Source organism: Mustela putorius, unplaced genomic scaffold (assembly GCF_011764305.1).
Source record: "Mustela putorius furo isolate JIRA1106 unplaced genomic scaffold, ASM1176430v1.1 tig00004007_pilon_pilon_pilon, whole genome shotgun sequence".
NCBI classification, from domain to species: domain Eukaryota; kingdom Metazoa; phylum Chordata; class Mammalia; order Carnivora; family Mustelidae; genus Mustela; species Mustela putorius.
The window spans coordinates 13,219,591-13,244,599 of NW_025422145.1; the positions used below are offsets into that span (position 1 = coordinate 13,219,591).

At 60.6% G+C, this 25,009-nt stretch overlaps 6 protein-coding genes across 11 annotated transcripts; 3 read left to right on the forward strand and 3 right to left on the reverse strand.

Annotated features, from left to right (window-relative positions):
* The first annotated feature begins 2,919 nt into the window (after window positions 1-2,919).
* BICDL2 (BICD family like cargo adaptor 2) lies at window positions 2,920-10,479 on the forward strand. 4 transcript variants are annotated; one of them, XM_013055208.2, is made up of 10 exons: window positions 2,920-3,022; window positions 4,260-4,555; window positions 6,899-7,267; window positions 7,406-7,522; window positions 7,599-7,745; window positions 8,562-8,753; window positions 8,857-9,006; window positions 9,436-9,566; window positions 9,796-9,916; window positions 9,995-10,479. In XM_013055208.2, the coding sequence occupies exons 2-10, from the start codon at window positions 4,274-4,276 to the stop codon at window positions 10,154-10,156; spliced, it is 1,671 nt and encodes a 556-aa protein (XP_012910662.1). In that variant the 5' UTR covers window positions 2,920-3,022; window positions 4,260-4,273; the 3' UTR covers window positions 10,157-10,479. The 4 variants fall into 4 exon arrangements, with proteins under 4 accessions (XP_012910662.1, XP_012910661.1, XP_004750660.1 ...); XM_013055207.2 differs by having other exon boundaries at window positions 2,957-3,158; XM_004750603.3 differs by having other exon boundaries at window positions 2,958-3,158; window positions 7,052-7,267.
* Window positions 10,480-10,515: 36 nt separating this feature from the next.
* On the reverse strand, window positions 10,516-13,485 carry THOC6 (THO complex 6). Its single transcript, XM_004750601.3, has 13 exons — window positions 13,350-13,485; window positions 12,492-12,607; window positions 12,321-12,385; window positions 12,128-12,231; window positions 12,007-12,044; window positions 11,875-11,923; window positions 11,680-11,751; window positions 11,485-11,587; window positions 11,353-11,402; window positions 11,200-11,262; window positions 10,991-11,101; window positions 10,773-10,907; window positions 10,516-10,678 (listed from the first exon to the last, which is right to left on the reverse strand). The coding sequence occupies exons 1-13, from the start codon at window positions 13,386-13,388 to the stop codon at window positions 10,598-10,600; spliced, it is 1,026 nt and encodes a 341-aa protein (XP_004750658.1). The 5' UTR covers window positions 13,389-13,485; the 3' UTR covers window positions 10,516-10,597.
* Window positions 13,486-13,751: 266 nt separating this feature from the next.
* HCFC1R1 (host cell factor C1 regulator 1) lies at window positions 13,752-15,089 on the forward strand. Of its 3 annotated transcripts, XM_004750598.3 has the most exons (4): window positions 13,752-13,881; window positions 14,176-14,232; window positions 14,346-14,474; window positions 14,705-15,089. In XM_004750598.3, the coding sequence occupies exons 1-4, from the start codon at window positions 13,787-13,789 to the stop codon at window positions 14,838-14,840; spliced, it is 417 nt and encodes a 138-aa protein (XP_004750655.2). In that variant the 5' UTR covers window positions 13,752-13,786; the 3' UTR covers window positions 14,841-15,089. The 3 variants fall into 3 exon arrangements, with proteins under 3 accessions (XP_004750655.2, XP_004750654.2, XP_004750657.2); XM_004750597.3 differs by lacking the exon at window positions 14,176-14,232 and having other exon boundaries at window positions 14,283-14,474; XM_004750600.3 differs by lacking the exon at window positions 14,176-14,232.
* A 244-nt stretch (window positions 15,090-15,333) lies between these two features.
* On the reverse strand, window positions 15,334-17,418 carry TNFRSF12A (TNF receptor superfamily member 12A). Its single transcript, XM_004750596.3, has 4 exons — window positions 17,282-17,418; window positions 16,427-16,531; window positions 16,046-16,180; window positions 15,334-15,947 (listed from the first exon to the last, which is right to left on the reverse strand). The coding sequence occupies exons 1-4, from the start codon at window positions 17,373-17,375 to the stop codon at window positions 15,892-15,894; spliced, it is 390 nt and encodes a 129-aa protein (XP_004750653.1). The 5' UTR covers window positions 17,376-17,418; the 3' UTR covers window positions 15,334-15,891.
* Window positions 17,419-17,959: 541 nt separating this feature from the next.
* Window positions 17,960-20,800, forward strand: CLDN6 (claudin 6). Its single transcript, XM_004750607.3, has 2 exons — window positions 17,960-18,160; window positions 19,575-20,800. Exon 2 carries the CDS (start codon window positions 19,603-19,605, stop codon window positions 20,266-20,268), a length of 666 nt encoding a protein of 221 aa, XP_004750664.2. The 5' UTR covers window positions 17,960-18,160; window positions 19,575-19,602; the 3' UTR covers window positions 20,269-20,800.
* Window positions 20,801-20,992: 192 nt separating this feature from the next.
* CLDN9 (claudin 9) lies at window positions 20,993-22,267 on the reverse strand. Its single transcript, XM_004750608.3, has one exon. The coding sequence runs from the start codon at window positions 22,119-22,121 to the stop codon at window positions 21,468-21,470; it is 654 nt and encodes a 217-aa protein (XP_004750665.1). The 5' UTR covers window positions 22,122-22,267; the 3' UTR covers window positions 20,993-21,467.
* Window positions 22,268-25,009: the final 2,742 nt, after the last annotated feature.

The following is a 25,009-nucleotide window of genomic DNA, read 5'->3' on the forward strand; positions in this document are numbered from 1 at the left end:
CCTGGGTGGCTCAGTCGTTAAGCATCTGCCTTTGGCTCAGGTCATGATCCCAGGGTCCTGGGATGTGCACTGGGCTCCCTGCTCGGCAGGAAGGAAGCCTGCTTCTCCCTCTCCCGCTCTCCCTGCTTGTGTTCCCTCTCTCACTGTGTCTCTCTCTGTCAAATAAATAAATAAATAAAATATTAAAAAATAAATAAGCGAAGAAAGAAAGATTTCACGATGAGACCATTCTGGATTTAGGATGGGCTCTACATCAATGAGTCATGTCCTTATAAGAGAAAGTGGAGAGCGATCTGAGACCCAGGGTCATAGAGAAGACCCAGGGGGGGCCCATGTAAAGAGGCAGGCAGAGCTTGGAGCAGGGTTCTTCCTAGCCAGGGAACATCCAGGATCTCTAGCAGCTAAGAGAGAGCTCGGAATAGATTTCATCCTCGAAGCCTCTAGAAGGAACGAACCCTGTCCCTACTCTGCTTTTGGACTTTTGGCTTCTGGAACCCTGAGACAATAAATCATTGCTTAAGCCACCCAGGTTGTAGTGATTTGCAACAGCAGCCTTAGGAAACAAATACCTACTTCCATAAAGCTGACTTTTTTATTTTTGGCGGCTTTATTTTTAAAGATGGGAAGAAACTTGGAAACATCAGGTTAAATAGAAACAGCGAGTTGTCGACCAGCGCGTTCGGCGTGACCTGTCTCATACGGAGGGTTAAAGTGCTCCCAACAATTCTTCTTATTGTTCATAGACTGTGTCATAAAAGCCTGCAGGCCCCTTGGTCTGGACCTGAGCCATTCCCATGGGGTTGCCTCTACAGCAGGGGGCATCTGCTGGTCTCTGGATGCCAGTGTCGACTGCCCCTGGCTCTGTGAGGTGTGTGAAGTCTTCCCCAGGGAGGAGACCTTGGAACCAAGATCTGGCACAGCAGGAGGCCCAGCAGGTGGCGGGGAAGGTGGGGGAGAACGTCCTAGGGTGAGCACGGGCCTGTGAGAGGGCTGACTCTCCAAGGGCTGGCTTATCTTCCCCTCCCTTCACTGTCCCAGGCCTCTTCCTGGGGACACTCTGCACCCCCCCCTCGGATCCATTTTCCTGCTGGAATCAGCAGGGAGGTTGGGGGAAGGGAGCTGAGGGGCAGGGAAGGGGCTGGGCAGCTGGAAGCCAGAATTCCTGGGTCCAGAGGCAGCAGGGCACTGATTTAAACATCCAAAGACTGACTGAGGCTGAGCGCCAGGCAAGGCGGGCTGGGGGCCTCCCATTACAGGCACAGACAGATCACCCGGCCTCCCTGAGCTGGTTTCTGGTCCTCGAATGGTATGACCTCAGAGGGTGGCTGTGGGATTCTCTGGAACATGGGTGGTGAGTCACTTCTGTGCCCTTGCCCTGCCCCTGCTGAGGGCCACCAGCAGGACTGGACCCTTACTTAAGCCCCACAACCCTTGAAGCTAGCAAGTGCTATCATCCCCATTGTCCAGACAGGGAAATTAAGGGCTGCAGAGGTTCATCAGCTGAATGACCCAGGGACATCCAGAGAACATACGGCCAAATTGGAATTTGGTCCGAAGCCATGGATGCTGGAGTCTGTGAGACAACCTCCTTTGCTGTATTGCTTTATGAGTTCATTTCTGGTTTATAGGTCTCTGCCCCCTCCCTGGTCCTGGGTAGAGCTTCAAACCTCCTGGGAGGAAGGACTTGCCCACTTATCACCAGGTGAGTCCAGCCCCTGCCTGGCAGAAGGCGGGGCTCAGGGAACATGTGCTAAATATGGGTGTGTGGGGGGTGGGCTAGGCATTGAAGGGGTCAGATGGTGGCACCCAGGAGAGACTGAGGCATCTCCAAAGTCCACCAGGCTGTTGTCACGGGTGCTGTGGGAAGACATGGTGGCCTCGCTAGGCCATGCCACCCTCAAACCTCTTTGCAAAGCAAACTGGCACCCCTACTCCGTGTTGGCAGGAAACCTTGTCCTAGCCTTCCCAGGACCCAGCAATCCCAGCCCCTAAACCATCCTTCCAAGGAGTCCTTGAACCCTTTTCCCACAAGTCAGGAGGTCCAGCTCCCATCTTCCTTATTTCTCTAAGACCCAGGCAGCTGGCCCCAGGCCCCCGACACCCAGGAGTCCTGACAGCCAGCCAGAGGCCTGCTCCCAGCTGCTCCCAGCTGACAAAAGCCAGTAGCGCACATCCCTTCCCAAACACTCACGCAATAATGTCGGGGGTAGCTCGAAATCTGCCAAGCAGGGATCACTAACCCTCCGAAATTGCCAAGTCTACAAACTGGGCCTTTCTTTTTTTCCGCCAGAAAGCCTGCTGTTGATAGAACTTCCAGCACACCGCTGTTCCACCCCTCCCTTTGTCCCTGCCCACCAGGCCAGGAGGCCCTGGACCTCCCGCCAGCAAGCCCTGGGAGTCTGGAGAGACTTATCACCCAGCATGCCCAGGCGGCCTTGGGCTGGACCCACCCCAAATGCTCCTGGCCTCCACACCAAGTCCTCTGTCCTCGCACTGGAGCATGGGGTCCAGCCTTGGGCCACCTCAAGACGGAGAGCCCCAAGCAAGTGATGAGGGGTCCCCCTCAGCCTCAGCTTCCTCATCTGTAAAATGAGGACAATAGCAGTTCCTGCTTCATTAGGATGTCATAAAAGTAAACGAGTTGCGCTCATAAAAGAGCTTACTTAGCAGAGTGCTTGGTATGTTGTATTTGTCCTCGTTGTCATTCTCAGTAATGTCCTACCCTACAGGGCAGTTGTGAGGGGAAAGGAGCTGACGTTTGTGTGCAGCGTGGGATCTGCACCCAACAGGTGATCAATTAATGGGGCCCACGGTTTCCGATGGCAGCGGCACGGAGCAGGTGCCCAGAGCTGGGTGGAGGCGACGTTCCTTCAGCCCCGCCCGGCCACTCCGGCCGCCAGGTGGCGCCCCAGTCCTGCCCGCGGCACCGCCCCCTCACCTGCGCCGGCTGGGCACCTGGCGCCGCCTCCGGAAGAGGGGATCCGGGACCGCGGGGACCTTGGAGGGAGCCCGGCGTCTGCGGGTGAGAGCCTGGGGGGCGCCCGAGGACGCGGGCCGTTGGAGCTTCAGGTAGAACAGGGTCGGCGCGAGAAGGCGCCGGGGGTGGGGTGGTCGAGCCTGGCTCCTGGGGCGCACAAGCTGGAGGCGTGGGCAGGAAGGTAGGTGGTCGCTGAGCCTCGGACGCCTGGGGCGGGGCGGGGTGGGGGGTGTCGAGGAGCTGGGAGTCCAGACGCCTGGGTCGAGATGCTAAACAGCGGCTCGGTACGAGAAGGTGCGAGAAGGCGGGAGGAGAAGGGACGCCCCCGGGTCTCCAGAGCGGGGTTGGGGCCACAGGGGCCACCTCAGGGAGACTCCGGGACCCCGGCTGGGCCGGAACAACTGCGACACCTGGGTCCTGCGGATGGGGCTGGGCTTGGACACCTGGAGTGGAAGGGACAGGTGTGTGTGTGGGGGGGGGGTGTGCGCGCGTGTGTAAGGGGTGGGGGGGGGATCCCCCAGAGGGTTGGAGGTGGGGAGGGTGCCAGCGAAATCTGGTGTGTCTCTTCTGAGCCCCGGATCAGCCGGGCCCTAAGCAGCCCTGGGAGAGCGCCACCGGGCTCCTGTCCCCAGGGGCGGGCCGGGAAGTAAACAGAAACCTGGAGTGGCCCCACCGTCTGCTGGTACAACTTGTTACTTGGCCCTGCCCTGGGCCTGCCCTGGGGCCCCTGGGAAACTGGGGCCAACACTCCAGAATGGGAGGACTGGGTCTGGGCACCTGAGCTCCAAGGCATGGGGACTAAAACACCTGGATCTTGTGAAAATAGGAAAACAAGGACCAGGATACCTGGGAGGGAAGGGGGCTGGGGTCCTGGGCTTCTGGGGTCCTGGGCTTCTAGAAGAGAAGGGATCCGCAGGCCTAAATTCCCAAGGCCTGTACTCTGGGAGGGGAAAAGGCTGAGCTCCTCTGGAGTCCTGAGTCTCTGAGAACTTGGCTTCTAGAAAGAGCTTCCCTGCTGGTGAGGGGCTGGGAGCCAGGTCAGCAAGGTCCTGGAGCACTGGGACAGTTACCTGGGGGCAGAGGATGTCTGTCAACAGCAGCTTATTTCCTTGTACTCCCTGCCTCAGTTTACCCCGGGGACATTAACGGAGCTGGGTGGCCAAGACGCAGATCATTAACCCTTCACAGCCCAAGGAGGCCCTTGCCACAAGGCCAGATCTTGACCAGCAGGGGGCAAGTCCCAACCAGCTGCCTGTCCCCACTGACCCTCCTGTGCCCACAGAGGCTGCAGCCACCATGAGCTCCCCACAAGGACCAGGCTTCCTGTCGGGGCTGCTCTCTGGAGGTGCCTCCCCCAGTGGCAATGAGGGCTTCTTCCCCTTCGTGCTGGAAAGGCGGGACTCGTTCCTGGGAGGGGGCCCGGGGCCCGAGGAGCCCGAAGACCTGGCCCTCCAGCTGCAGCAGAAGGAGAAGGACCTGCTGTTGGCCGCGGAGCTTGGCAAGATGCTTCTGGAGCGCAATGAGGAGCTACAGCGGCAGCTGGAGACACTGAACACCCAGCACTCTGAGCGAGAGGAAGTGAGCTGGCGGCCGGGGCGGGGTGGGACAGGGGACAGCCTGAGCTGGTGGAGGGCAGGTGGGAGACAGGTGCGCAGGGGGAGGCCCCCGGAAGAGCAGTTCACTGGGCCCCGTGTTCCTGGAGGGATTCTCCAGTGGTTGAGGACAAGCCAGGAGCTAGGTTCAGGCCTCTGCCTGGCTGTGGGACCCTGGGCCAGCCACTGGTCTTCTCTGAATCTTGGGTCTTGCCACTCAGTGGGATGGCACAACCCCAGCCACCAGTTACTGGGCACCCCTTCCCTGCCTGGCCCTGGGCTAAGCCCTTCCTGTGCGTTATCTCGGCCAATTCTCTCCTAGACATGTAACATAGAATTCCCCCCTCTGCCCAGGCTGTCCTCAGCTACACAGCCATTCTGAGGGTCACATCGGGCCCCTAATCACCCCGGACAACCCCGACCAGCATCCATAGAGCCCCAACCATTGCTTCAGGATAGACCTGGGGAGCTCATGTCCCTCAGTTCCTCCCCTGGCCACCTAGTGGGCATGTCACCATTTAAGTGGAGCATCTTGACCCCATCACCTGTGGTCCTCATCCCCACTTCCCATATCAGGACCAGAGCCCAAGCGTCTCATGACCTCTCTTCTCCCGCATGTGCAAGCCCTAGGGATTTTCCCCCTAAACCAGATTCTGAATCTACCCGCTTCCCAGGGTCTCTGCAGCCTCCAAGCTGGCTGAAGCCAACATCGCCTCTGCCCCAGCCCTGCAGCTGCCTCCTCACTCATGCCCAGCTTCCACTCCTGCCCCCAGAGCCCATTCTCCATGCTCCATTATGGGGCCACCAGAGGCATCTTCAAGAATTGCAAATCGGGGGATGCCTGAGTAGCTCAGTTGGTTAAGCGGCTGCCTTTGGCTCAGGTCATGATCCCAGCATCCTGGGATCGAGTCCCACATCGGGCTTCTTACTCAGCAGGAAGCCTAGGAAGCCTGCTTCTCCCTCTGCCTCTGCCTGCCACTCTGTCTGCTTGGGCTCACTCTCTCTGACAAAAAAAAAAAAGACTTCAACTTAAAAAAAAGACTTGCAAATCGGATCATTTCTGTCCTTGCCTAAAATCCCCTCACGGCTCCCCATCTCACTTACAATGATGACACTCTTCACCAGGGCCCAAAAGTCCCTGCTCGAGGGCCTCGGCCAGTGACACTGCTGTCCTCCCCTGGAACCTCTTTTTAGTTTTTCAAGTAACCCCCACGTGTTCCCTTGGGACCTTTGCACGTGCTGTTCCTTAGTGTAGCCCTCTTCCATCCTGCTCTTTAGGTGTGAAGTCAAACGTCACTTTCTCTTTAAAGAACCCCCCAGCCTACCCCACTCTTCCTCATCAGGGCTTCTTTACAGCCCTTACACACTCTCTCTGAAACGACCAAGTTTGACCAAGTTCAAGCCTGTGTCCATGCACCTGAGTCTCTAGACTCTAAGCTACCAGAGGCTAGGAACTCTGTGGTCTCCAGTGCTGCAGACAGCCAGACCCCACAGTGGGAGGAGCTCAGGAAGTACTGCTGGGCTGGCTAGGGAGCCGGAACCTAGGGGGTATTAAAGAGCTTGTCTAATCAAGGAGAGCAGCACAGCAGGGCACTAGCGAGGACAAGTGGACCCTGAACCTGGGGATTTAACCCTAGAGCTCTTGTTGCCCCCACGATATTTGGTTAAGAGTTTGTGCACGTGGGTTGGAATTGCTGCCTCACTGCTTTACTGTGTGTCCTTGGGCAAGGCATTTGACCTCTCTGACCCCCAGGCTCCTCATATAGAAAATAAGTACACTGACAATTCTAACTGTGATTGGCTGGTTGAAATGGCACCAGGAAGGCGCAAGCACAGGGCCTGGTCGGAGTGCCTAATATCTGGAGCACCATACGTTTACCACTGCCTTCTTGCTTTGAGGGTTTATAGAGAGTGGGGGCCAGAGGCTGGCCCCCCGACTTGCCTGCCTCCCCAAGCCGGGCAGCTGGGTGTGACAAAAGCGTCCCCCCGCCTGTTGGACAGGTTTTGGGGAGGGCACGCTGAGGCCTGGGGCCCAGGCGGGGCTGGCCAGGGTTAATTAGAGAGAGCTGGCCCAGAGGAGCTGGGGGAGAAGAGCTGAGCAGAGGCTGAGCCTCCACAGCCCCTGGGACACCAGCTGGTGAGGCCATGGGCCGGGGCTTAAATTCTGCCAGACTCAGGCGCCAAAAACGGCGCCTGCGACCTCGGGTGCAGAAGCCCAGGCAGCAGCCGGAGGTGAGCGGGCATCAGGGATCCTCACTCTCCTCCAGTCCCAGATCAGCTCCTCCTGCCTGACCTGGAAACCTCTCTCCACTCTCCCCCCTCCTCCAAGGCTCTGGTTTTCACTCTCTGCCTGCTTCTCCCTCTTGCTTCCACATCTGTCTCAGCACCCCCAGACCCCTCTGGGTCCATCTGTGTGTTTGCTCCAGCCTCCCCTCCCCCATCCCTCCCTCTGTCCTTGACCCCTCTGTCCGGGCCCCCACAGCGGCTGCAGCAGGAGAACCATGAGCTCCGCCGGGGCCTGGCAGTGCGGGGCGCTGAATGGGAGGCCAGAGCTGTGGAGCTGGAGGGGGACGTGGAGGCCCTGCGTGCCCAGCTGGGAGAGCAGCGCTGCGAGCAGCAGGACAGTGGGCGTGAGCGGGCACAGGCCCTCTGTGAGCTCAGCGAGCAGAACCTCCGGCTCAGCCAGCAGCTGGCCCAGGTGGGAGAACCGATCCTGTGTCCCTAACAGAGGGAGGGCAGGTGTCTGTGTCCCAGTGTTGGGGTGGGCGCATGGGGCTTGGGGTCAAGGCTCAGGGCCAGCTGGGGGCTCCACTGCCTTCCCCCTCACCCCCAACAGGCCTCCCAGACCGAGCAGGAACTTCAGAGGGAAGTGGATGGACTTCGGGGGCAGTGCCAGGCTCAGGTCCTGGCAGAAGCAGAGCTGAGGACGCGGCTGGAGAGTCTACAGGGGGAGGTGAGTGCCAGCTGGGGCTGGGGGTGATCTGGGGCTGGCCCGGCACCCCCCCTCCAGCCCTGAGGTCTCTCCCCAGAACCAGATGCTGCAGGGCCGCCGGCAGGACCTGGAGGCCCAGATCCGGGGCCTGCGTGAGGAGGTGGAGAAGGGCCAGGCCAGGCTGCGGGCCACCCACGAGGAGCTGCTGCTAATGCGGCGTGAGAAGCGGGAGCATAGCCTGGAGGTGACCGGTGGGGGGGGGGTGGGGGGGTGTATCTGACCAGGGCAGGGGCCACTGCCTCGGGGCTTCCAGGGAGAGGAGGCCACAGCTGGGTCATCGGGAGCCCCAGAAGCTGAGCCAAGAGAGCCTGGGCATTAGCCCAAGGGCACATGGGAGCTTTGGAAGGAGACTGAGCAGGGGTGGTCTGCCTTTAGAAGCCATTAGAGCCCGGCAGTTGGGAGGCCAGAGATGACGGGGACTTGGACCAGGTCTGGGGCAGTGGAGATGCACAAAAGGAAATGACAAGAGGCAGCAATGACCTGATGTTTGAGCTCTCAGGAGCGTGCACTCTGTGGTGAAATAACGCGGGCCCGGATCCCAACATCCCTTCTCACTTTCCTTGTCTGTGAGATGGGATGGGGATGATGAAGAGCCGAGGGGAGGGTGAGGCACTCAGCACAGCGCGGGGTTAGAAGGGTCAATAAACGCATCGAGGATGAAGAGTTAGCAGGCCGACCGGTTCGGGGAGGGGGCGGGGCCCACCAGGTGACCCGATGGGGTGGGGCTGGGGGGAGGCGGACTGGAAACTTTAAAGCCAGGGCACCTGTCCGCACCCTGCATTATAGAGGAGGAAATTGGGATCTGCCGAGGGGACCTGCGCGGTCCAAGGCCGCCCAGCGATCCGAGGGTGGGAGCAGGATCCCTGGGGTGCTCCGACGCGCGGGACTGCGGGCTCTGGGCGGCGCGCCGGCGCCCCCTGTAGGTCGGCGGCGGGATGAAGGCGCAGGGCGTCCCTGGCTGACTGACCACACTTCTGCCCTTCTGTCTGTCCCTCCGTAGCTGGAACGCGCGCGCTCCGAGGCCGGGGAGGCATTGAGCGCGCTGCGGAGACTGCAGAGGCGCGTCTCGGAGCTGGAGGAGGAGTCGCGCCTTCAGGACGCCGACGTGTCAGTAGCCTCACTGCAGTCCGAGCTTGCTCAGAGCCTCGACGGCGACCAGGACCAGAAAGCGGATGGATGCAGAGACGCCCCGGTGAGCTCGTGACCCACTAGCCCCCACGTGCCATGCAGACTCCGCCCCTCCTCCTTTCCCCAGAAGGTCCGACACCTCACTGACAGATTCCTTTGGCGAACAGAACACTCTGTCCCCTGAGATCCAAGAGACATTCAGCCACCTGCCTTCAGCCCAAGAGAAAAGCCTGGAGCCTCCCAAGAAGCGAGCATCCCTGAGGCCAGGGGAGATACTCGAGGAGAAGGAGGCCGAAGTGGCCCGGCTGCAGGATGAGGTGTGGAAGTGCGAGAGTGGATGGAGAGCCCCTCCCCAGGCCAGTTTCTCTTGCCCATCTACACCTCTGAGCCTTTGCCCACTAATTCCCCCTCTACATGGATCTATTTGCATCCCAACAAGCTTGTAGTTATGCTTCAAGAGTCAGACTGTATGCCACCTCTTCCAGGAGGGCTTCCTAAGCCGCAATCCCCCCCCCCCCCCCAGCCCTACCTCCTAGTGCTTCTCTCAGCATCCCTTCTGCACGCTTACACCACCCTGCCCCCACCCCATCCTGCACCAGCCCGGGGGCTCAGATTATTCTCCACATTGGCCGCAGCTGCCCAGAGAGTTTGTGGAGCAGGCGAGGGAGGGCCTGGAGACCTGAAGCCCTGGCTGCTGGGAGACCCAGGCGACCCACCTGCTTCTTTTCGCCTTCCCCTGCCCACAGATCACGCTGCAGCGGACAGAGATACTGTCCCTGCGGGAGGAGCTGCGAAGGCAGAAGGAGCTGCGAACACAGGAGGACCCTGAGGAGGCCCTTAGCGGCGCCCTCTCGGATCGGGACGAAGCTGTGAACAAGTGAGCCTCTGCCACCATGCACCACAGCCCCTCAGGCACCCTGGGCCTTCGAATCCTACCCTCAACCCCCGCCACGTGATATAGTTATCCCCACACCCACCAGGAGCCCTCCGACCTTGCTTTCGGTGTCAGCAGCACCACTCCCGTCGGGGTGCAGCGGCGTCTCGCCACGCCCGTTCCCTGACGCCCGAGCGCCCTCGGACCCACTCTTTGCCCCTCTTGCCGGCAGAGCGTTGGAACTGTCCCTGGAGCTCAGCCGCGTCTCTCTGGAGAGGGACTCGCTCTCTCGGGAGCTGCTTCGTACTATCCGCCAGAAGGTGGCGTTGACGCAAGAGCTGGAGGCCTGGCAGGTGAGGGGCGGGACCGGAAGGGCGGGAGACCGGCAGGGGCGGGGCCAGTGCGCTGACCCGCTCCTCGGGCCGGCGCAGGACGACATGCAGGTGGTGATCGGCCAGCAGTTGCGCTCGCAACGCCAGAAGGAGCTGAGTACGGCCGGATCAGCCCCGCGTCGCGCTGCACCGCGCTTCTCGCTGCGCCTGGGCCCTGGGTCTGCCGGCGGCTTCCTGAGCAATCTCTTCCGAAGGACCTGAAGGGCGGGCGAAGGGGGCCGCCAGTGGCCTCTGGTTCACGTAACTCTTCTGGCCAACGTAGCACCAGGGCCCCGTCTTCCAGAGGGGGCTGGTGCCCTCCCTGCCCCGGGAAGCTGGGCAAAGGCTCACTGGGAGCAGGGGCTAGCTTTGGGTGCCAGGGACCCCAGGTGGGTGGCGGGACAGGTGAGGCAGAGCTGTTTTAAATCTATATAGGTCTCTGTTTTCTAAGCACCTTGCGCCTGGCATGCTCCAGGGCAGAGATGGGGGTGGGTATTTATGTATCAAGGTCGAACAGAGTAATATATAAAAAATCATTACCCCAACTTGGCCTCCATTCTTGGGAAGAACATAAACGGAAAAACAGCCTGGAAATTTATTTATTAAAAAAGAAAGAAAGAAAAGCACTCCAAATCCCTACTACAGAAGAGGTGTTGACACATATCAGAAGGACAGGGAGAAGGCGCGGTAGCCCAGATTGGTGAAGACATCCACCCGGCAGCTGTTACCCGCGGCTGTCAGGACCTGGAGGCAAGATGGGGGTGACTGGCCCGGCCATACATGTGTCCCCCCCCCTTTCCCCGCCCCGAGGACCATCGCAGCCCCTTGCAGGACCCACCTTGCACTCGGGTGCTGCTGGCTGCTGGTTGAGACTAAGGCTAAGCAGCCCTGGGGAAGAGCCAGGCACCTGGGCCTTCAGCTCCCCACTCAGCTGCCACTGGTTGACACAGCGGCCCTGGCCAGCAGATAGAATCTGTGGAGGGTAGGGAGGGCAGTCAGGGGTCAGAACTGGAGAGAACCGGGCAAAGGTGGTAGAAGCAAGACAGAGGGCCTCACCAAGTCCTGGTAGAAGGTGACGTGTTTCTGTGGTGCCCGCATGGGGAAAATGGTGGTGGGCGTGGAGGATCGGAGGTGCCAGAGGGTGAGTGCTGGGCCGCCTCCACAGACCTGGGCAGAAGGGAGGGGGTCCCCAGCCACTTTGAGGTCAGGCTCTTAGCTGGCAGGGCCCGGAGTGGTAACCCCATTCTGCACCTCGCCCTGCTCACCATCCAGTCTGAGTCCGTTGCCAGACATCCGATCCAACGCCCATTGTGGGGTCTCGAGCACTCCTAGGGGAAAGAGGGTAAGAGAAGGAGATGAAGACATGGGTGATGCCCAGGGAGGTGGAAGGGAGGACAGGGCGTGGCGCGTGCCCTCACCTCATGCTTATACACCTCGATGGTCTGGACTTCCTTGGCTGTGCGGAGGTCTGTGGGGGAAGGACGGCGAGAAGCGCCCTGCTGGCCCCAGTCTTCGCCACCACCTTTCCCTCCAACCAGACACTAACTTACCCCAAAGTCGCACGGCTCCATCCTCACCACCCGACAGCACCTCAGGGCTCCGCTCCCGCAGTGCCAGACAGTGGATATAGTCTGTGTGGCCCCGGAGAGCCCGCTGCAGGAGGAGGGCCAGTGTCAGGAGGAGACCCTGAAAGGATGCCCCTACTCCCATTCAGCCCTGACCACCCAGCCCCGTGGCCTGCTCACTGTGAAGGCCCCAGTCTCAAGGTCCATCGTATGCAACTGACAGTCTCCCCCTGCCAGGATGAGAGAATTCTCCTACAGAAGAAGGCAGAGTGGAATCGCAAGTCAACATCGAATCAGGACAGGGAGAGGGGAAAGGCTTTTAAGACTGGACCAAGAACAGGGCAGAGTAGAGCCCCAGTCACAAAGGGCTCAGACCTTGGGGACGAGAAGCAAAGCATTGATCTCAGGCACTTCGAGACTGGTCCTGGGAGAGAGAAAGTGAGGTCAGCTCTGGTGAGGCAGTACCTTTGCCTCCAAGCCCCTTTTGCCCACAGGGCCCTAGCTTACCTGTATGGAGGCTGACGCCGCCACAGCTCCTTACAGCCCTTCACGGAAGGAAACGCTGGATAATGTCAGAGGCTCCCTGGGACCAGGCACCCCAACTGTCCCCCAGCTCCATACTCCTTACCTTCTTGAGGATCTCTGCCCAAAGCCAGGCCTTCACCTCCCCATCCCCAGCACTGAGCAGGTGTCGATCAGTGGAGACCATGCTGTAGACAGGCCCATCATGGGCTAGACGGAAATGCAGAACCTGAGTGACCCTGTCCTGCTGCCCTCCCCTACCCAGGGTTCTCTAAGCCAGACTCAATGGCTGTACCCACCTTGGAATGTGACCACGGGCTTCTTACTTTCTTCTTTGGCCTCAGAACTCAAAGCAGCAGACAAGCTGAAGGGAGAGGGGAGGGCAGCCTGAGAGTCAGAAGCAGGGGGTGCCAGTAACAGGGCTTACAAGTGCTAGAGCTACAGGATAGTGGGAGCAGGGATGAGGATACCTGAAGATGGCGATCTGCCCGTAATTGTTGCCAGCTGCAAGGAACTTCCCACAGGGTGAGACACTCTGGGAGAAAATGGTCATGTGGAGCCGCTGCAGGGCCTGAAACACTTCCATCTGTTGGGGGAAGCTGGATGAAGGCGACCTGGAACATCTAGGACCTGCCAGTCAGACTCCTTCCTGCAACCCCTGCGGTCTGTCCAGACTCCCACGGCCCAGATCGCTCAGCCATCCTTTGAGGCGGCCCACCAAGTGGGTGTGTGCCCAGAGTCCCAAGAGTTGTCAAGGTGTGATGTCTACCAGGACCTTGAGCAAGTGCCCAGCCTGGCCTCCTCAAGTGGCAAATGGAGTTCACGGGAGACTTTGTCACAGGTGTCTGAGCTCATATATCTAGAGCTTCACATACAACTCTCTGGTAGAAAGTGCTTAAAAAGTGGCTCCAGGGGTGCCTGGGTGGCTCAGTGGGTTGAGCCTCTGCCTTCTGCTCAGGTCATGATCTCAGGGTCCGGGGATCCTGGTCCTGGGATCTCAGCGGGGAGCCTGCTTCCCTCTCTCTCTGCCTGCCTCTCTGCCTACTTGTGATCTCTCTTTGACAAATAAAAGAATCTTTTTAAAAAATTTTATTAAAAAAAGTGGCCCCATTAACCCGATACATAAAATATACTGACTTCTAATCCCTACCCTCCAACTTTCACGTTAGGCCCCTAAGATCATGCTGGGTCAGAGGCCACTCCTGGTCAGAGTCCGAGTCCCAAACAAAACAGGGCAGTCATGCTCAGGAATGACTCCTTGCCAGCCTCTTCCTAGCCAGGCATGGACTACAAACCCCAGAAGGCACCGCGCACCACGCCCGCCTCACCTGACCCAGAGGTACCGCGTGTGGCACAGCTCGCTCCATGAGAACTACAAATCCCAGGGCGCTCAGCGCGACGCAGTTTCACAAGTCTGAACGTGCCCGCGAGCGGTTCCCTTCGGGACGCCGGACAGCCCCAACACCGCCGGCCGGCCCGGCGCGAAGGCGGCCGCCGAGTATTACAGAGCTTCAGGATCCAAGGTCACCGCCGCGAAGATCGCCAACACCAAGTAGCGCCTAGCGCGGTCCCTCTAAGACAGGTCCCCTCCCCCACTTCGCCGAGCCCACACGCTTTCTAGCCGCGCGGCGCTCGTCTTCCGCGCCTGCGCAGAACCTCGCCACTGCGCGCGCGTAGCGCCACGCCCCTCACGCTGGACCACGCCCTCTGAGGCTCCGCCCTGTCGCCTGGATCCCACCCTCTGCCTGTGGGACCCCGAACCCAAATGATCCTGCAGCAGCCCCTAGAACGAGGACCCCCAGGTCGGGCCCAGCGCGACCCAAGGGCCGCGTCGGGGACGCCCCGAGCCCAGGACGTGAGGTGTGTGTGAGGGAACTGGGTGGGCCTGCCCAGAGGCCCAGGAGCTTGGGCTGGGGGCTCATGGCTGGTCTGCAAGATGACACGCGGTGGGGCAAGTCGGCAAGGCTTGGGCATAAGCTAAGACTGGGCTGAGTTCTGAGGCAGGCTGCTGGCTGACCTGGGACATGGGGTGACTTAGGTGTCAGCTGTGACGGGTGGTCTGGGGGCTTCCTGACTACACTGCAGGCACTGGAGAGCCGATCCTGGGGATGGGGCCAAGAGGGTGGGGTGCACCTGGCTTTCTTTTCTTCCCAGCTCCCCTCCCCGAGGAGCTGTGCCCATGAGCACCAAGCGGCGCCTGGAGGAGGAGCAGTGAGTTTGGGGGCAGGGAGGGACTCCCAACAAGACCTCTGTCACCTTAGGTCCCCATCAGACTGCCACGGATGTGAATATCCCAGCCTGCCTGTCTTCCTGTCTCTCCCCAGGGAGCCCTTGCGAAAACAGTTCCTTTCTGAAGAGAATATGGCCACTCACTTCTCTCGACTCAGCCTGCACAATGACCACCCTTACTGCAGCCCCCCCATGGCTTTCCCCCCATCTCTGCCCCCACTCAGGTAGGCACCATCCACCGTCTTGGCCTTCTGGAGGATCACACCCGATCTTTGAAGCCACTCTCTAGGCCCTGCCTCATCCTGATATTTTTAGCTTCTACCCAACCTCCGTTGTTTCCCATCTTGGCTCCTTGGAAGGTGCTGGCAGCCCAAGAGCTCTTGGGGACCTGGTCCTGGAGGGAGGTGGCTCTTCCAGGCCAGCCTCAGCCCCATGCTGTTATTTCCTTTTCCAGGAGCCCTTGCTCTGAGCTGCTTCTGTGGCGCTATCCTGGGAACCTGATCCCTGAGGCCCTCCGGCTGCTGAGGCTAGGGGACACCCCCAACCCCCACTACTCTGCAACCCAAGCTGGGGAGATAATGGAGCTCTGAGTGCTGCTGGGCATTATTTCTGCCCACTTTCCTTCTTCCCCACAACACAGAAGACCAGCATCCCCACTGAGGGACCAGCTGTCCTGAATATTCTCCAGATCAGGCCCCTGGGCCCCAGAACGGACCCTCAACAGAGGAGGACAGTGAATCCCACAGAGCCCTGGACTGGGAGGGGCTGGAGGGACAGGAGCATGGGAAGGAAGGGAGGCATTTCCCCTGGAACTGAATAAAGATTGCTGAGCAAATGAAGGCTTCCGTCTGGAACCCTGGGACCTTTTGGGAAGGAAGATGGGAAGGCTGGGACGCTGGATGCTTGGGGTTTCTCAAAATCTTCCCTGGAAAAAACGGTCAGGACCCGGCCAGGTCCTGGCAGGCTGGGCTCAGGCATTGAGAATGTGTGAGTCAGAGCCTCACCCCCCCGCCCCCGCGGCTGACTCACTCCTCCCTCCAGCTCTGGGAAGTCGGGCTGGGGATCATGCCACTCTCCAAACCATTTAAAGTTAAAGATTCTTTTATTAATAAATTTTCCCTCCCTTTCAAACTCTCTCCCCAAAATAAATATTTCCCCCCCTTTGGGGGTGGGGGGGACAGTGTCTTAGGGCCAGCCCCCCTAGAGGGCCAGCCCCCTAGTGTTAGAAACAGGTCCCTAACCCCCCAGGCAGAGACCCCACGGTGGAATTTCAGAACGTCCGTCTGAGTGGGTGGGGCCTGATGATGGCTGGCCCTCGGGCCCTTGGGCCATGGGGGTGGAGGGAGGGACCCTTTGTGCAAATGCTGCGGTTCCTTGGTGTCAGCTGTCTGGTGTGAGCCAGCGTGGGGCTCCTTTCCTGTCCTGAAGCCAGAGACAGGGCAGTCAGACACCTTGGAAGGCTCCTCTGAAGCCTGGGCCCAGGCCTCGGAGAGCTGATTCACCAGTCCCCCATCCCTCCACACCCCTGTGGTTGGAAGAGTCTGGCTCTGGCTGTGTCTGGAGTGAGGGGGCTGGCTCCAAAATGAATGAATGAATGAATGATAAGTGGGTGGGGCCTCCTGCTGGCAAGGGCTCTCTCTGTCACTGGATCAGTGCCACACCAGGACAGCCCTCCCCGCCGGTCTCCTCAATGGGGGCTGCAAGATAAGAAGAGGGGTGGTCAGGAGCAGGGAGATGGTGAGGAATAATGGGGCGTGGGGGGAGGGGACGGGACGGGAGGGGCTGGCTCACTTACTAGTAAACTTCTCTCTCCTGCGGCACCGTCTCCAGACCAAGAAGCCAGAAAGCAGTCCCAGCACGAGGGCTAGGCTCAGAGCACCCCCCAAGATGGGCCACAGCAGGGGGAAGGAGGTTGGAGGGGATGCAGCGCCTGGGGGCGGGATTCCAAGTTAGGCCTCGCCCCTCTCGGTACCAGCCCCGCCCCCTAGATCCCACCTGGGGGAAAGTCCCACGCCTTTTCTCCACCTTGGCCCCTGCCCTAATCCTATCCCTTCCCACCCCACCTCCAACCCCCACTCCTGATTAATTCCCCAGATCTGAAGCCCACTGCTCCCCTCTCCACCCCCGCAACTCTTCTACTCTGGTCCATTCGCCCCTGGTCCCTCCCCCCACTCACAGCCCAGGCAGAAGTCGCTGTGTGGTCGCGCCGGGCAAGACGCGCAGTCCATGCACTTGTCGAGGTCTGCGCTCCAGGAGCTGCCGCGAGAGCAGGGGGTGGTGCCTGGGGAGGGGGCCGCTGGTCAGAGGCTGGGGCGGGGCACGGCTATTCTGGGGGCTGAGGTCAGGGTCGGCCGGCTCAAATAACGTGAGTCACCGGCGCCCTCCCCCCGCATTCCTCACAGGTGACCGCACGGCCCGGCCGGGGCTCAGCAGCGTGGGGGAAAGGGGGGCCTAGCGCGGGACGCTGTGGGGGGGGGGGTATCAGGTCCCCAACCCCCCCCGCAGCCGGCGGGTGACTCACTCCTGGGCACCCGGCCCGACCCCAGTCCCTCCCCCCGCATAACTGGGCACTGAAGTCACCGGATGGAAGGGGGCACCCCACATGGTATAGGGGGTACCGACCCCCGTGTCTTCGATACGACCCCCCCGAGACTCTTTGGTCAATGGGGCCAGACAGAACCAGGTACTTAACACGATAGGGGCGTGCCTTTTCTCACCGAACGAGACATCCCGCCCTCAAACTTTCTTTTTCCCTCCACTTCTGAGTCTGGACTTATTAGGACAGAAGCCGTCCCCCCATTTGAAATGGGGGAAACTGAGGCCGAGACTGCGGATGAAATTCGGAGCGGGATGAACCTCTCCGGGCCAGGGAGTGCGGTGTCTGGAGAACACCTAACCCCGAATCCCCGTGTCCGTCTACTTCCCCCCAAGTTCGGCCCGGTTCTCCGGGTCCCCAATGCCGGCTCTCCGATCCCCGGCGAGAGGCTCCCAGGGCCCCCGCGACCTCCCGCCCAGCCCGCGCCCGGCGTACCTGGCACTCGCTCCCCGCCCGCCGCGCCCAGTAGCGCCAGCCCGAGCCCCAGCACGAGGAGCCGCGGCAGCGGACGCAGCGGACCGGGAAGCATGGTGCGCGTCCCGCGGCCGCGGCCGTCTGAGCCAGCCGCGCGCTGGCGGGGGCGAAGAGCTGCAGCCCCGCCTCCGCCCCCGCCTTCCGGGGCGGTGCCCTCGGCTCAGCCCGCCCCGCGACCCGCTCCTGGACGCCCCGCCCAGCCTGGCCCGCTTAATTCAGTCATTAGCTCAAAAAGCACCAACTCGGTGCGCCTGCGGCGGGGACCCCGCAGGGACGCAGACCTGGCCCTATGCTGTGGATGCTGGAAGTCCAGGAAGTTGCGGGCGACAATCAGACACGAACAACGCATCTCAAAGATAACTGCAGCTTTTTTAAGGACCCCGGAGTATAATGATAACGACATAACAAATAATAATAATAATGTCTTTAATTTCTACCTTGGAGCATAGCTACACAGTTAAATGTGCTCTTGTCGTCTCCAATTTTTCCGAGTGTAAAACTGAACCTTGGGAAGGTTGGGTGAGTTCCCAGGGTCCCAGGACTAGTAAGTCGCGGAGTCAAGAGCCAAGCTAGGGCTTCATTCCCGGTGCCCTGACCCACTGGGGGCCGGCGTTAGCCAGCTGAGGTCCCACCCCCCGGGCCACACGTCGGAGCAGCGGCCCCAGGCTCGAGCGACCCCAGCTGACGAGGTTGGGATTCGCGCGCCGCAGTCTGGAAAGGGGTCTCTGCCCCTCCCCGGGGCGGTGGTCCAGTGACGTCACTGCCTCTTTAAGACCCCCCACCTCCGCCCCCGTGAGCACATTCTGCGGCTCCTACGAATCCTTCTGGGCTTCTTTGCAGGTGAGCCTAGGGGAAGTGCCAGCGTTGGAGGGGAAGAGGCGGACTCCTCAAGGAGTGGGGTGCAGCGGGTATGTTGGTGTAGGTAGGGGTGCATGTAGAGAACCTGGACTTAACTGGGGGAACACCGCCCCTGGGCGGGGGTCTGCCCCGAAGCTGCGGAGCTGGTCAGGTTCTTCTGCAGCCACTGAAGGGTTAAACGCCCCTCCCCCTCCCCCGGGACAAAGGCACCGAAACCCGGGCGCCCCTCCCCCACCTGCGCTGCTCTCTGGGGCGGGGCCCCCCTCCCCCTCACCTACCGGAGCAGACCCTGCTGATTACCGCCGCCATTAAGCCCTTCCCGCAGCACCGCTCCCAAGCTGCCGTCCCTTCTTCGGGCAGGACTCAGATCGAAAGCAGGAGGGGGCGCCCTTGCGCCAAGCCGACCCCATAGTGTGCGGAAAGAGAAGGGGTCGAGGACAGGGGTAGGGTCTTGGAGGGGATAGGTGCTGGGTGCCTGGATGTGGAGGGCCGACGCCGGGGTTGGGATGAGCCTGGCGTGGGCCGCCCCGTCCGATCTCCTTCGCGGTCATTAGCTCCGTCAGGTACGGGCGGGATGCAAATGAGTGCACAGTCTGTCCTCTGGCCACGCGGCTGGGGCCGGTGCTAACTTAAGGTCCAAATCCTGTGTGGAATCTTTGGGCAACGGAGAGCTGCAACAGGACCTCGAGCAGAACTGACCCCCGAACCTAGCCACAACAGAGTGGGATGTGTGGGGAGACAAGTGAGGGGGGCAGTTAACTGGACACACTCCGAGGGTTTAGGTCCTTTTAGAGGAATTGAATCCTGAGAGGATGGCATCTGGGACAGGAAGGCACAAGAAAATGTCCCCAGCCTTGGAAGTATCCTCAGTGTGACCCTAAGGGAGGGCAGAAGAGCAGGACCCAGGGGGTCAGAGGAGAGCCGTTGGGAAGAGCTTTTGGGCAAGAGGGTGGAATTTTTTTTCTTGTTCACTTCTCCAGCCCCCTCTGGAATTTGACTGAGGCTGGGCCGGGACAGGTAGGGCCTGGCTAGGCCAGGTATGACGGGTCACCTGAGACACAAAGGTCACCACCCACCTGGGGGTATGGTTGGGGTGAGGGGTTTAAACACTGCTATTGGGTGGTGGGGAGGAAGCTTGGATCTCCAATCTTGATGTTGAAACTGACAGGTTTTGAGCCTGAAATTCCTGGCTAGAGCCAACCCACCATCTGTGTGCCCCAAGGAGGGCACCTGGAAATTGCCCTCTTTTGGGGGATTCCTGCCCTTTTGGCTACTTTGCTGTCAGATAACACTGCCCTGTGGTGGGGCCACAGCCTGTGGTGTGAGAGTTGGCCCTCATCAGTAACAGAGGGTCTGGACCAGCCTGTCTTAATATCCGTCTGCTTCTGTCCCCCAGTGCGGCTCCTCTCAACCTCAACTTGGCCATGGCTTCTGCTGGTCTGCAAATCCTGGGGATTGTCCTGACACTGCTTGGCTGGGTAAATGGTCTGGTGTCGTGTGCCCTGCCCCTGTGGAAGGTGACCGCCTTCATCGGCAACAGCATCGTGGTGGCCCAGGTGGTATGGGAGGGTCTGTGGATGTCCTGCGTGGTGCAGAGCACCGGCCAGATGCAGTGCAAGGTCTACGACTCCCTGCTGGCGCTGCCCCAGGACCTGCAGGCTGCTCGCGCCCTCTGCGTCGTTGCCCTCCTTGTGGCCCTGCTCGGGCTGCTGGTCTACCTCGCGGGAGCCAAGTGTACCACCTGCGTGGAGGACAAGGACTCCAAGGCCCGTCTGGTGCTAGTCTCTGGGATCATCTTTGTCATCTCAGGGGTCCTGATCCTGATCCCCGTATGCTGGACGGCTCACGCCATCATCCGGGACTTCTACAACCCCCTGGTGTCAGACGCCCAAAAGCGGGAGCTGGGGGCCTCTCTCTACTTGGGCTGGGCAGCCTCCGGCCTTTTGTTGTTGGGCGGCGGGCTGCTGTGCTGCACCTGTCCCTCTGGGAGGTCCCGGGGCCCAAACCATTATATGGCCCGCTACTCGGCATCAGCCGCACAGGCCACCTCTCAGGGTGCCCCTGAGTACCCCACTAAGAATTACGTCTAATTCTGGTAGGGGAGTGGAGGCTCCCTCAGCAACCTGCTGGGCTGGAGACACGGAGACGGTTCCGCACACAGCTTGGGGATTGTTTTTCTTTTTCACTCTTGTGGGGACGGGTATTTTTAAAATTCACTTGATAACCTAACCAAGGAACCCAGGTCTCTCCTGGGCTCTGCTGTTGGTATTTCTTGCCTTTGGATGATGGCGCCAAGGAGGAGATGCTTTGGTTTCTGGATCTTTCTCCACCCTGGGCATCCCCTTCTTGGAGGCCAGCTTCCAGCTGTGGGCCAGCATAGCCGTCCAGGGGCTCTCAGCCTGTACTGAAGTCCCTCCTCACTGGCCAGCCTCTGGAACCCTTGGGGGCTCTCAAGCCTCACGGACACCGAAGAACTGCCCACCTCCCAGGTCTCAGCTGTGCTCCAGATGCTCCACCCCCCACCACCCTGATCCTCTCACCTTCAACCCTGCACACTTCTGCCACGCCACCCCACCAACACACTCACCAGTTTTTGCTGAATAAAGCATGTCTTATTTTGTTCTTTGCCTTGGGTGCTGCTGGGGGACTGCTGGGTGCCAACCTGGCAGGGGAGGAGGAGAACACAAGGGACTCATCTTATCCTTGTGCCTCACCCGGGAAGGGAGGGTCTCCACTGCACAAGCCGTAGGCTGACAGCCCCCTGGAAGGCCGCCTGGTCTTCCCCACCCAGCCACAGACCAGAAGAGCCAAGGTACAAATTCTCTTGTTTATTTCCCACTGGCAGGTGGGCATAGAGGGTGGGGTGATTGGCTGGGGCTCCTGGCCTGGACCTCTAGATTCAGGTGGTGGCCAGGCTGGGGAGGACCCACCCCAGGCAGGGATCCCCTCCTTATTTTGGAGCCAAGGACCTTCTGCCCTTTGGGTGAAGCTCGAATTCCTAGGCCAGGGGTAGCCTCAGAGGAAGAGGATGGCCAGCCTAAGCTGTGGATCAAAGAAGTGAGCAGTTCGTACAGGGGGAGCAGAGTGGGGAGGTTAGGGGGGCAGAGGGGCTCACCCTGTCAGTTATGGCTCTGCCTAGAGGGCAAGGTAGGAGAAGGACCCGTAGGGACCCCACTCCATAGCCAGCCCTGATTGGAGCTTCTGGGAAAGGCATTTTGCCTCGGGAGGTGTTGGCAGTGGGGGCAAGGTCAAGACTCTGAGCTGCGGGTTTCCAGGGACACTTTCCACGTCATACATAGTCCCTCTTGTCCAGTCCAGAAGCCCCTGAGTGGGAGGGGATGGAGTAACCCAGCCTTGGTCCTCTTGGCCGCTCAATCTGGGGTGGAGGGCACGTGCAGCAGAGGAGGCCCCCCCCAAGCATGAGCAGGGCAGCAGCGGCCCAGCCCAGGTAGAGGGAGGCCCCCAGCTCCCGCTTGAGGGCCTCCGCCACCAGGGGGTTGTAGAAGTCCTGGATGACGGCGTGTGCGGTCCAGCAGACGGGGATGAGCACCAGGATGCCGGAGAGGAGGAGGAGGACCCCCGCGGTGAGGACGATGCGGGCCTTGGCGCCTTCGTCCTCCACGCACGTGGTGCACTGGGCCCCTGTGATGGCCACCAGCAGTCCGAGCAGGGCCAGCAGGAGGGCAACGACGCAGAGGGCGCGAGCAGCCTGCAGGTCCTGGGGCAGCGCCAGCAGGGAGTCGTAGACCTTGCACTGCATCTGGCCGGTGCTCTGCACCACGCAGGACATCCACAGACCCTCCCATACCACCTGGGCCACCACGATGCTGTTGCCGATGAAGGCGGTCACCTTCCACAGGGGCAAGGCACACGACACCAGAGTGCCCAGCCAGCCCAGCACGGCCAGGGTCATACCCAGGAGTTCAAGGCCAGTTGAAGCCATCTTGTCCGCTCAGGTCTTCTTAACCCTAGACGGCCTGCTTGACTCCCAGGGGTGGGCCCGTTGCCACTGGGTGGGGGGTCTCAGTGCCCAGGACGTGGGGAAGTCAGTGGCCTTGGCCAGGACTGTCCCTCACATCCGTGGGCCTCTTGCAAAGCACCTCTCTCTGATCCGGACGCGCACAGATCAGTCTCACAGCCCTCAGCTGAGGCGTTCTCTCGAGGGTCCTGTTGGCCACTGCCCCCGTGACCCAGCTTGCAAAGACCCTCCGGACCCACCTGCAGGCTGAGCAGAGCCTTGTCCCGCCGGAGGCACAGCGGCACACTGTCTGTGGGTGTCACCTGGGGACTCAGCTGGCTCCCAGGTGCAGGCGGGGTTTTGAGGTGGAGGCAGGGGAGGGGCAGTGGAGCCGAGACTGGGGAAAGCGGGAGCTACAGGCAGCGGGCAGAGCTAGGGGTGGGATGGGGAGCCTGGGAGGGGATACTGCGACCGGAATGGGGAAGGAAAGAACCTTGGTGCCTGTGGGAATGCAGGGACAAGGGAAAGGACAGACTGGCCAGCTGGGGAGCAAGGAGTAGGGCGGGGGATGGAGCTCTGGCAGTCTCGGCAAAGAGAAGTAGAGGTTCAGGCCGCCGCCCCCTCCCCCAGCAACTCCTCCCTGTAGGCGTTTCATTCCCTGTTGCCAACACACCCGGATCCCCCAGTATCACACACCCCCCAATCCAGCTTGTCCCCCTGCCCGCCCCAGGAACCTGATCTGTCTTCAGTCTCAGCCCAGTGGCCCCGGCTGCTCTCAAGGGAGGGGCCCCGCCCGCACTGTTCCCTGGGCGACAGGTGCCTGGAGCCCAGCTCAGGTAGCATCACCCAGGCAACGGCCTAGAAACCCCCCCCCACCCCAGCTCAGGTGTGCTGTCTCCACCCCCACACTGAAACTGAGGGCCCAGCTGAGCTGCCACAGGTCTCTAGGGGCCAAGGGATAAAGAATTTCTTGTGAAAGCAGGGGAGGGGCACACAGGGGTCTGTGGGTGAAGGGGGAAGAGTAACAGAGACAGAAGCCCCAGCTGGAGGCGAGTCCCAGGACCCAAGGCTTTGCCATGAGGAGTAAATGGTCACTCTGGAGGAGCCCAAGAAGGTGACCCCAGGTGAACCCTGCCTCACTGTCCCCAGGAAAGACCCTCCCACTCCTGAGACCCCGTCGGAGCCTGTGACTCCTCTTGTGGGGGCAACCTGGGACTCAGACTATAATTCAAATCCTGCCACCAACCAGGGACCGATCATGGAAGGTCAAGGTCCTTACCCTTCTTAGGTCTAATACCCCTGTGAGAAACCTTACATGACCCACAAACATGGGCCCTTCGTATGGGGGGTCATGAACTCCTCAAGCCCCTTTCTGGGTGCTAGGAACTGAGGGGAAAAGAATGGGAGACGCTGATGAAAATTCCTTCCTTTCATACACTTTCCTGGGTGGCAGGCGGACCCTTTAAGGCAGAGCTGGGGCCCCACTTAGAAGAGCATCTCACTTCCATACCTCCTCCTGAGAAGGGAGTGCCCATGGCCTATCTGCTCTATGAGGGGGTACCCCTTGTCAACCTGGGAAGTAACAGGGCCACTGGGGCCCCCCAACATGGGCTCTGAAGGCACCGCTCTAGGGCCCTGGGCGTGATGTGCACTGGGCGCCTCTCCACCCGTTCAGTTGGTGCACTGCTTCTGGGAATGCGGTTTTAGCACTTTGGGGAAGAAAGGTTTATACTTTCATCAGATTTGCAACAAGGTCATCTACCAAAAAAAGCTCGAGAGAACTGCTGAAAGGGAGACTGAGGCCAGCACCCAAGAGCAGGGCTGTGGGGTAGACTGCGGTGGCCCCACGGACCCTGAGGGAATGGAAAGGGGCCAGAGGGGGCCGTGACTGAGCCTGCAGGCCGCAGTGATCCTGGGGAATCTCGGGGCTGTTTGCCCAGTTCATCCAGCGCCTGGGGCCCTGGATTTCACGCTGGGGAGGGGCTGAGGAGAAGGGCAAACAGAGGCAAGCCTGGGGGCCTGGAGGAATCTGGACACACAGGTTGAAGCAGTTGTCGAGGCGACCTGAAGCCCAAGTCTTTGAGGGCTCCAGCAACCCTCCCTCGGGGCCTCCCATCCTGGGCAGCCCAGCCCCGGGTCTCTTTGCTCTCTAGACTCAGAGAAAGCCTAGGGTTTCATGAGATCAACTCACCCTGATGAGCCCAGGTCGCCTATGAGCCTGCAGTCAGGCCTGGTGCCAAGGACCCTCCGTTCCACCGGCAGCTCTAAACCCCCAGCGTTGTGACAGTCCCTGTGCGCGCTGCACACACACACCCTGGCTAAGCGTCCTGCCCCCCGGGGCAGCACCCATGACCCTCAGTGTTATAGATCCAAATTCCTCTTGGGCTCAACAGGTCAACAGTCGAGCAGAGAAGACTGCACACTGCCAGGGGTGGGCTGGCCACATGGGAGGGGGTGCTCAGAGGCTGAAGACACAGACCCCCCAGCCAAGGCTTTCCTGGGGGGTGAACATGGGACAGGCTGTGGGAGAACAAGGAGAGGTCAGCAGGGATGGTCAGAGGAACCGCGAGCAGGAGGGCTAAGTGGCCGAGGGTGGATTCCCAGGGTCCCCAGGCGGGACAGGCTTCCCACCCTCAGCCCTCCTTAGGCCGTCTCTTGGGTCCTGGGGCCACCTGGACTGCATGGGATCCGGGAACCAAAGGGTTAAAGTTGGGGCCCAGCAGGGACCATCAGTGGAGCTGGAATGCTATTGATATGGAGGTAGGACTCCCGGACACCCTCTGTGCTGTTACCACCTCCAAGTCCGCTGGACTCCCCACCCCCACGGCCTCTGCTTCCGCTCTGGAAAGAGATGGGGGAGGGAAACCCGCCCC

Bases quoted from the DNA above. Each gene is read 5' to 3' on its own strand.
- CLDN9 (XM_004750608.3), bottom strand. From the start codon at position 22,121: ATGGCTTCAACTGGCCTTGAACTCCTGGGTATGACCCTGGCCGTGCTG.
- THOC6 (XM_004750601.3), bottom strand. From the start codon at position 13,388: ATGGAGCGAGCTGTGCCACACGCGGTACCTCTGGGTCAG. The intron at 12,232-12,320 runs GTGGGTACAGCC...ATTTCCGTCTAG, and splicing joins GCCCGTGGTCACATTCCAAG to CCCATGATGGGCCTGTCTAC. The intron at 11,263-11,352 runs GTGAGGGCACGC...TCTTTCCCCTAG, and splicing joins TCGAGGTGTATAAGCATGAG to GAGTGCTCGAGACCCCACAA.
- BICDL2 (XM_013055208.2), top strand. From the start codon at position 4,274: ATGAGCTCCCCACAAGGACCAGGCTTCCTGTCGGGGCTGCTCTCTGGA. The intron at 9,567-9,795 runs GTGAGCCTCTGC...TCTTGCCGGCAG, and splicing joins CGGGACGAAGCTGTGAACAA to AGCGTTGGAACTGTCCCTGG. The intron at 9,917-9,994 runs GTGAGGGGCGGG...GGGCCGGCGCAG, and splicing joins AAGAGCTGGAGGCCTGGCAG to GACGACATGCAGGTGGTGAT.
- HCFC1R1 (XM_004750597.3), top strand. From the start codon at position 13,787: ATGATCCTGCAGCAGCCCCTAGAACGAGGACCCCCAGGTCGGGCCCAG. The intron at 13,882-14,282 runs GTGTGTGTGAGG...CTGTCACCTTAG, and splicing joins CCCCGAGCCCAGGACGTGAG to GTCCCCATCAGACTGCCACG. The intron at 14,475-14,704 runs GTAGGCACCATC...TTCCTTTTCCAG, and splicing joins CCATCTCTGCCCCCACTCAG to GAGCCCTTGCTCTGAGCTGC.
- TNFRSF12A (XM_004750596.3), bottom strand. From the start codon at position 17,375: ATGCTTCCCGGTCCGCTGCGTCCGCTGCCGCGGCTCCTCGTGCTGGGG. The intron at 16,532-17,281 runs GTACGCCGGGCG...CCCCCTCCCCAG, and splicing joins GGGCGGGGAGCGAGTGCCAG to GCACCACCCCCTGCTCTCGC. The intron at 15,948-16,045 runs GTAAGTGAGCCA...CTTATCTTGCAG, and splicing joins CAGGAGAGAGAAGTTTACTA to CCCCCATTGAGGAGACCGGC.
- CLDN6 (XM_004750607.3), top strand. From the start codon at position 19,603: ATGGCTTCTGCTGGTCTGCAAATCCTGGGGATTGTCCTGACACTGCTT.